Below are 8,440 nucleotides of genomic sequence, written 5' to 3'. Positions count from 1 at the left end.
AGAGAGAGAGAGAGAGAGAGAGAGAGAATAGAATAGAATATTTGGAACTGAATTTTTCTACAAAATCCAGAATATGGGTTCTCAAGGTTCTAACTAAGCAATGTTTTTAAAACTTGTCTTTTTTTTCATCATGAACCCTTCTGAGAATCTAATGAATGTTCTGGCTCATCTTCCCAAAGTAATCTTTATCCTCCAATTTTTCCTTGACATGCAGGTGTTTTTAGCCTGGTCTCTCTACACACAGAGACCCTACCTGACAATGGCCACTACTTTTTTTTTTGGTACCAGGAATCAAACTCAGGACCATGAGCTTGCCAGGCGAGTGCAGTGCTGCTGAGCTACATCCCCGCCCCACAATGGCCACTATTAATTAAATTAAAAATTATCAAGCGTAAATTAAAACCCCAAGAAATGGAGAGACTGCTTATGGAGCTACTAAGGAAGGAAGCCTTTGGGAGGTGCTTCCCCGGGCATTGTGGGGATTTCAAAGAGCTCTGGACTAGTGGTGGTGATAGAAGAAAGCACTCTACAAAAGCAGGTTAGGAACACGGTGACTGCTAAACTCTCCAGGGCCCTGAACAGCAGCTCCAGCTTACTGAGATCCTTGCTATCCTAGCCACATCTCCTGTCTTCTCCGCATCTTAGAAACCCATCTCTCTTCTCTAGAGGCACTAGGGATTGAACCCAGGGCCTTTGCACTGAGCTGTGTCCCCAGCCGTTTTTTATTTTTATCTTGCTAAGTTTCTACATTGCCCAGGCTGGGCTTTCTCCTCCTGCCTCAGCCTCCAGAGTGCTGAGGTTACAGCTGGGGGCCCCCACACCCAGCTTTGTGCTCTTGTTCAGCGTCCCTTTGGCGTGGCGGTGGGGAGGGTGCAACGTGCTTTGATTCTAGTGGAACGGTCCAGGGACTATTGCCCCTTTTTCTTAACCAAGCCCATGACCTGCTAACCGGCTCCAGCAGCCCCTGCAGAGGCCCTCCTGGTTCAGACCCAGGGACGCCTGCATCCCAAGTGGTTGAAGTCGCCCTACAGGGAGACAGTGGTCTTCCATTCGGACCGAGGTGGGCTCACACCCTCTGCCACCACCTCACAGGTTCACAGACATGGTGGCCACAGCCAACAACCAGCAGATCTTTGTCAACTCAGCCATCAAGTTCCTGCGGACATATGGCTTCGACGGCCTTGACCTTGACTGGGAGTATCCAGGAAGCCGGGGGAGCCCGGCCGAGGACAAGCAGCGCTTCACAGCTCTCGTGCAGGTAGAGCCTGTGGGACAAGGGTCACTCGGCCTGCCAGGGGACCCAGAGCAGAGGCCTCGCAGCTTGGGGGTGCTCTTGTGATCCCCCATATTCACACAGCTCAGACTGGCCCTGCGGTCAGTTCAGACCTCTGGGACTGAAGACCACAAGCGTCCTGGTGCCTCTTTCCTCACCGTTTACCTCCTCTGTCCCTCAGGCCTTGGCCAAGGCCTTCTGGCAGGAAGCCCAGACCTCAGGGAAGGAGCGGCTCCTTCTGAGTGCGGCCGTCCCTGCCGGACGACACTTTGTGGACGCAGGCTATGAGGTGGACAAACTTGCTCAGTGAGTGCTATGCCACTGGACCTGGGGCGTCCCCTAAGGCAGGAGAGGCCCAGAGGGGGCTGAGCTCCCCAGAGCAGAGCACGCATTCACCCCCACAAGTGTTACTGAGAGACTACAAGGCATCCAGAGGCTTTGCGGGCTGTGTCTCCGCCTCCGCCACTGTCCCAGACCCTTCATTTTACATCTTTTCCCTTTCCCTTGGGAATTCGCTCTTAAACAGAACCCCAGGGTAGGGGGAGCCAAGAGGAAACCCACTGAGCCTCTCTAAGATAGCAGTCGTGTGGCTCCTGGCTCCTCGCTGCGCCTGTGGTGCTCCTGGGAGTGTGGTAGACACGTGAGTGGATTTTCAGACCCTCCCTCAATAAGCCCACCAGGAGGAAGCTGTGGTTTGGAGAGATCCCCAGGCAGATTCCAGCGTGCTAAATTAGAGTTCCCCACAGAATGACAAACCAGCTTCCAGTGTCCTTGTGTGAAGTAGTGGGGGCTGAGACGGTGGGGAGACCGTGGCGGGAGCTGCCCACCTCACAGTTGGGATGGGAAGGGCTGGGGTGCTAGCCACAGAGCCAGGGGACAGCTCACTGCCTGGCCCCACCGTCCCCGACCGCACCCCTCTTTGCATGCCTCCTACAGGGCCTTGGACTTCATCAGCCTCATGGCCTACGACTTCCACGGCTCCTGGGACACGGTCACAGGACATCACAGTCCCCTCTACAAGCGGCAAGGGGAGAGTGGCGCCCTCGCTGAATACAACGTGGTAAGTGGCCCAAGGAAAAGCTGGGACTCCCTGCCCTGAGCCTCAAGCGCCCTAATGGAAGAAAGAAATGGGAAAACCAAGCAGGCAACCAAGAAAACCAGGAATTTTTGTTTGTTTCTTTACTTGCTTTTTAAATCTTTCCTGTTCCATGCTGTTGCTGAGGGGGAAATCTCACTGCTGTGCGGCATCTTGGCTGGTAGAAGACAAAGCAGTAAATTTAACACATCATGGCAGAGGCCCCACTTAGAGCTTGAGCCTCTGGCCTCATGTGTCCTGCTTCCTTCACACCATCACCCTACTTCTTTCAAGACAATGCGTCACTGGTTGATTTCTGGAAGGTGCTTCCAGGGCTGGGCATTTCCCAAACCACCCTAGCCCTTGGGGAGGGCGGGCTGGGTGTTAGACTGCAGTGTTTTGTCTTTCCTGTGCAATTCCTTCCTTGGCCATCTAGTTATTTGTTATAGGGCCACTGTAGCTCTCAAAAGTCAAGGATAACCACATTATCTTTCTTGAAACAAGCAATAACCACAGAAGCCCCTTGAATGCTTTTTGGTTTTGCGGCTTCCCACCTGTGGGTGTCCCCTGGAGTGGAACATTTTTTACCTCTGGGGCTCTCTCAGGAGCCTGACCCTCACCCTCTCTGGAAGACTGAGCAGGTGTTGGAGGAAGCTGGACCCTTGAGGGACCCCGACCCACGGAGGGGACACACAAGGACATCCAGCTGTTGGGAGAGTAGGGTGACATCCCACCACTTGGGGCTCTCTGTGCTGCCTGCCTGGGTCCATGGAGGAAGGGTCCCTTCTTACAGGGCCTTCTGCTCGCCACGCAGTGTCTACACATTGCTCTGGCCAGAGCCGTGAGGTCTCCAAACTTTTATGAAATGCCACATAGGTTAGCGGGCCACTAACCTCGAAAGCTCAGGTCTGACAAAAGTTAATGATGTAAACCGACGAAAGGAAATCAATGCAGTGAGAACTGTTCTTTCTTTAAGAGGGCACACAGCGATGCAAGCTGGTCTCATCTAGGGTGATTTCCAGGGGAAAGAGAGCCATCACCTTGGCTTGGGGAAGAATCTGTATCATCCCTTTTATTCAACACGCTTACAGTTGGGCACGGTGGTGCACATCTGTAATCCCAGCACTCCGGGAGGCTCAGACAGGAAGATGGCAAATTAGAGCCCGGGCTGGGCAACTTAGTGAGACCCGGTCTCAAAATAAAAAAAATAAAAGAAGGACTGAGGATGTAGGTCAGGATGAAAGCCTTGGATTCAAGCCCCAGCCTTAAAATAATTATATAAAAATAAAATGTATGCACTTACGTCGGATACCTCCTTCTGCCCAGTCGCAGGAGTTTCACACCCACTGACATATGATTGCAGGAGGGCCTTCCTCAGAAGTAGGTCAGCATGCAGGGCCCTGTGTGAGCTGCCAAGCAGAGCTCCAGGCCCTGGGGATGCAGGGAGAAGCACAGCAGGCACAAGGCCCTGCCCTTGTACTCGCTGAAACTTCTAACCACAGTAATGATAAGGGCAATGGTCGTGGCTCCCGGTGCCACTGTGCTGGGCCTTATACAGTGCACAACACCGCAGCGATGGCTGTTGGTATTATTTCCCCTTTACACACAGTGCTGAGTAAGGCAGGGATCTCTGTCTGCTTTGTTCCCTAATGCAGCCCTGTCATCTAGGACAGAGGCTTGGCACACAGTGGGCTGAAACTATGGGTTTGTTCAGGCCGTGGTTCAGGCCAGGTGTCCAAAGCCAGCAGCTTCTCACACTGGAGCCCAGGGTCTAAGGCAGGATCTGCCATGGTTTAGATACAAAAGATTCCCCCAAGATCCCGGCCTTGAGGACCTGCTCCCCAGGGCAGCATGGTTGAGAGACAGAGCCTGGAGAGGTGGCTGGGCCTTGAGGGCGCTGACCTCTGAAAGGGCCCAGGTGGGGGAATTGGGTCACCTGGGGTGAACCTTGTCCCCCAGCCCTTCATCTTTGGTTCTGTCACTCCCTCTCTGCCTCCTGGTCACCGTGAATTCAGCAGCTCTCCTCTGCTGTGCTGTTTCTGTCTTGGCGCCTGCCCTTGAATCTCCAGTAGGGGAGGCTCTGCCCTGCCAGCTCTTTCTGGACCCCCCAAGCCCCCATTCGTGAACAACCAGAGCCAGGCCCAGCCAGAGGGGATTAACCAAGCTCTCCTTCTCCACCACCAGGATGCTGCTGTACAGTTGTGGCTGCAGAAAGGAGCCCCTGCCAGCAAGCTGATCCTTGGCATGCCCACCTACGGACGGTCCTTCACCCTGGCCTCCTCAGTGGACAGCGGAGTGGGGGCCCCAGCCACAGGGCCTGGTGCCCCAGGCCCCTTCACTAAAGGAGAAGGGCTTCTGGCTTACTATGAGGTGGGAAAACTCATAGACACCCTGGGGATTGTGGGGGCAGCGGCTGCCTGGGGAGGCTAGAGGGTTCTTCTCCCATGGTTTTGAGTGAGAATTCTGGCCTGGTAGATTCCATCCCATCCCTGTCACTTTGGATTTATTCTTAAGCTCAAGTGCCTCAAGTTTGAGCCCAGAATTTTGGGCCTTTCAGTTTAGAACCTCCTGTGTTCTCTAGGCTTCCTCAGACAGGAATTTTGCAGTCTCTGGTCCCTTCTGCTGGGGAGGGGCTGGTGCCTTTGGAAACCCCACCACCACCGCCCTTTGTTCCCACAGGTCTGCTCCTGGAAGGGACAGCACAGAATTGAGGACCAGAAGGTGCCCTATGCTTTCCGCAACAACCAGTGGGTGGGATTTGATGATATGGAGAGCTTTAAAGCCAAGGTGAGGCCCGGCCCTGCTAGGAGCAAGGTGGTCCCGGGGAGGCCCAAGACCTGTCAGTCATTGAATGATCACACTTTGAACCTCTGCAAGGATCAGTCTCCCTGTGAATGTCTCAATATTTCTCAAATTTCTGTGTGATAGCATTTGGTACCTTTACCACCTATTGGCTAAGAAAAGACACAATAAACAGGGCTTGGTAGTGCTTGCCTGTAATCCAAGCTACTCAGGAGGCTGAAGCAGGCAGAAGGCTTGAAGGTTTAAAGCCAACCAGGACAACTCAGACTCTGTAAGTAAGACTCTTAGCAAGCCCATAAAAAGGGCTGGGGATGTAGCATAGTGGTAGAGCCCTTGCCCTCCATGATGAGGCCCTGGGTTCAATCCTCAGCACCACACACATTAAAAAAACATGACTTTACATTGAGTAACAATCTTTCAAAATTTATTTTTATTAGTACATGTGTGCCATACATGATGATTACATTCAAAGTAGCACACTGGAAAAGAATTGTGTTTTATTAAATACTGACAGATTCTGCAGACAGATGAAGAGGGGAAATATGCATGGTGAGGCATGGTTTTGCTCAGCCCACTGATAGCATTTGGGATACATTTAGGCATGGATTTACCTCTAGACCTCTGGTCTTGCCCAGTCTGAGTTCATTGTTTCCAGGCTGTCTTTCCTGGCAGATCAGCACTCCTGGAGGGGGTGCTGCGCTCCTGCCCACATCAGTTGTCCCTGTGGGCTAAGGGGCGGGGGTGTCTAGGAGTGCAGACAAGGGCTCTGGAGAGTCCAGGGGAGCGAGTTGAGGGTGGAGGACTAGAAGGGACAGTGACAGGGGGGAGGCTGCCGAGATGAGTCCTAATGCATAGCTGGACCCTCTGCAAGGAAATATGGACCCCAAGAAGGAGGCACAGACCCCATAGTGGGACCCTGAGCAGGGTCAGGTGTAGAAGGGAGGTGCGGGAGAGGAGTTTGGGGCCAGAAGGGGCCCACATCACCCCATTCCCGCACCCTCAGCCCCACTCTAGGACAAGCACTGTAGCCCCCTGGCAGGGTGGCAAGATTCTCTGTCCCCTCCCTGTGTTCCCTCAGGGACCTGGTGGAGCCCCTAAGCCACTAAGGCCATCTGCAGACTCCCCAGTCGCCCATGGCCCTGCGGGTGCTGGGCACAAGGGCCCTGTGGGGAGGAGGAGGAGGCTGGGCTCCCAGCTGGCCGGGCTTCGGCATCTTCATCTCCCTGGCACAGGTTGGCTACGTGAAGCAGAGGGGACTGGGCGGCGCCATGGTGTGGGCCCTGGACTTGGACGATTTCTCAGGCTCCTTCTGCAGCCAGGGCCGGTATCCGCTCATCCGGACGCTGAGGCGGGAGCTGAGTGAGTGTGGGCCAGGGACAGAGGTGAAGCTTAGGTGTGAGTGCTCCCCCTGCCTCTGTCCCCATGGGGGCTGGGTTTTTGGAAGAAATGTCTGTGCCCCAATATTGTTATTTCCCAAATTTCCTGCATCTCCGAGAGCCATGGAAATGCTTGAAATGATTTCCTTTTTGCACCGTTCCCCTTCCCCTCTGCTGTCGCAATGAGGGCCGGGCTCCCTGGAGGTGCCTCCCTCCAAAGAGCCCTAGCTGGGGTACACAACTTAGTCCCCTCTCAGCAAAGAGGAAGCCAATGCTCTGCCTGCAGTGTGGGGCCCCTTTCCCCCACGTGGCTGGGCTTCTCAGGCAGTCTCCTCCATCCACAGCCTGTTACACGAGTGGCTATGGTCCGGATGTGCTATGCCTCTGGGCTGGGCTGCTGCCTCCTGTGGCTACTGCCTCTGGGCTTGGCCTGTGGGTTTGGGATCTCTTGGCTGAGTCTTCTCTGTCTCCCCAGGTGCTCCACCTGTGTCTCCAGGCTCCCCAGAGCCTGAAGTGCCTGCACCCGGACAGCCCTCTGGCCCTGAGCCGGACCCCAGCCCTGGACAAGACACCTTCTGCCGGGGCAAAGCCGATGGGCTCTACCCCAGCCCTCAGGAAGCATCCAGATATTACATCTGCTCAGGCAGGCGGCTGTTCCAGCAGAGCTGTGCCCCAGGCCTGGTGTTCAGTGCCTTGTGCAAGTGCTGCACCTGGAGATGAGGCCCCAAGACCCCTCCAGCCCCAGCCTGCATCCCCAGAGCTCCCCACTCTCTGCTTTCCCTGGGGGCTGGGGCCTGGCTCCGGTGGCCTCTCTGTGGTCCTTGCATAACCAGGCCTTTCGCTCTCTTCCTCACCTTCCCTTTCTTTGTGTCCCCAGTTGCCTCTTTATTTGCAAAATAAAATTTTAATTTGCACCCTTCCCCCCGCAGGTGTGGTGACTTCTTAAGAAGCCCTCTAAGCATACTGTATAACTGAAAATGGCTTTGGACGGGTGGTACAGTCAGAATGGGCTGGGGCTGTGCCAGGCCCCACCTCAATGAGTCCACCTTCCAGTGGGATCTGCCAGGACTCAGGCGACGGCATTCGGAGCATGGAGCGGTCATCGTGTCAGAAGCCTTTGGAGGGACCTTTCCTGTGGACCTCCCCTGGGTGCTATCCCAAGATGGACAGTAGATGGAAGCAGAGAAGGACCCCCACAAACATACACACACAGTCACCCGCCAACCCGCGTGCCCTTGTGCCCTAGGCTTCACAGTCGGTGTTCTTAGCCAGGTACTAAATGTTGGCTTGGAAATGCAGCCCAGCAGGAGGCCTTCAGAGGCCTTCGCTCACCTACTGCTCCCAGTGGTTGGGTGACACCGCCACAGTTTTACAGGTATTTAAACTGAAGAATAAATCTTACTTGTTCTGAGTCCAGAACCAGGGCCCGAAACATGGGCTGAGAATGCTCAGAGCATGCGCACAGTATTGTTGACTAAAGGATAGATTCAGGGACCCTTGAGGCAATGGGTGGCCCTGCGGTCATCCTAGCTGGAGAAGCCTGCACTCACCCGAGGCTGGGTTTCGAGGTGGGGTTCAAGTGAACAGCTGGGGTGGGGTCAGTAGGGACAAGGGGGTGACTGGGCCCCTTGCCGGGTGCCACGGGAGCGCCTTGCCCACTCCGCCACCCTGCTGGTTCAGGGGTCTCCCAGGGTCTACTCTTCTGTGGTCCACAGCAGTCAGCTTTGCATGGGTCCCTATCTTCTGAGTCCCCGCTCAGCAAGGACCTCTCAGCAGAGAGGAGTCCGGGGCGGGGCCTGCTGAGACCCTCTGCCAGGCCCAGCCTCCTTGCCTGGACTCATCTCCTGTCATCCCCTCCCCCACTCAGTCCCCTGGCACCCCAGCTGTCAGCATCAACTTCAGCTCCTAATGTGG

General features: G+C 55.0%; 1 protein-coding gene across 2 annotated transcripts in view; it reads left to right on the top strand.

Moving 5' to 3' along the window:
- Chit1 (chitinase 1) overlaps nt 1–7,446 on the top strand; it is a 12,140-nt gene extending 4,694 nt beyond the window's left edge. For both annotated transcript variants that reach the window (XM_010645045.2, XM_010645044.2), the window contains 7 exons: nt 1,093–1,258; nt 1,455–1,579; nt 2,210–2,333; nt 4,533–4,718; nt 5,028–5,135; nt 6,383–6,509; nt 7,002–7,446. In XM_010645045.2, the coding sequence (XP_010643347.1) occupies nt 1,093–1,258; nt 1,455–1,579; nt 2,210–2,333; nt 4,533–4,718; nt 5,028–5,135; nt 6,383–6,509; nt 7,002–7,246 (1,081 nt within the window). In that variant the 3' untranslated portion in view covers nt 7,247–7,446. The remainder of the gene's footprint in view (nt 1–1,092; nt 1,259–1,454; nt 1,580–2,209; nt 2,334–4,532; nt 4,719–5,027; nt 5,136–6,382; nt 6,510–7,001) is intronic.
- Nucleotides 7,447–8,440: the final 994 nt, after the last annotated feature.

The sequence above is a fragment of the Fukomys damarensis genome, unplaced genomic scaffold (assembly GCF_012274545.1).
Source record: "Fukomys damarensis isolate Sample0158 unplaced genomic scaffold, DMR_v1.0_HiC HiC_scaffold_11, whole genome shotgun sequence".
NCBI classification, from domain to species: domain Eukaryota; kingdom Metazoa; phylum Chordata; class Mammalia; order Rodentia; family Bathyergidae; genus Fukomys; species Fukomys damarensis.
This window is presented reverse-complemented; position numbering and strand designations above follow the sequence as displayed.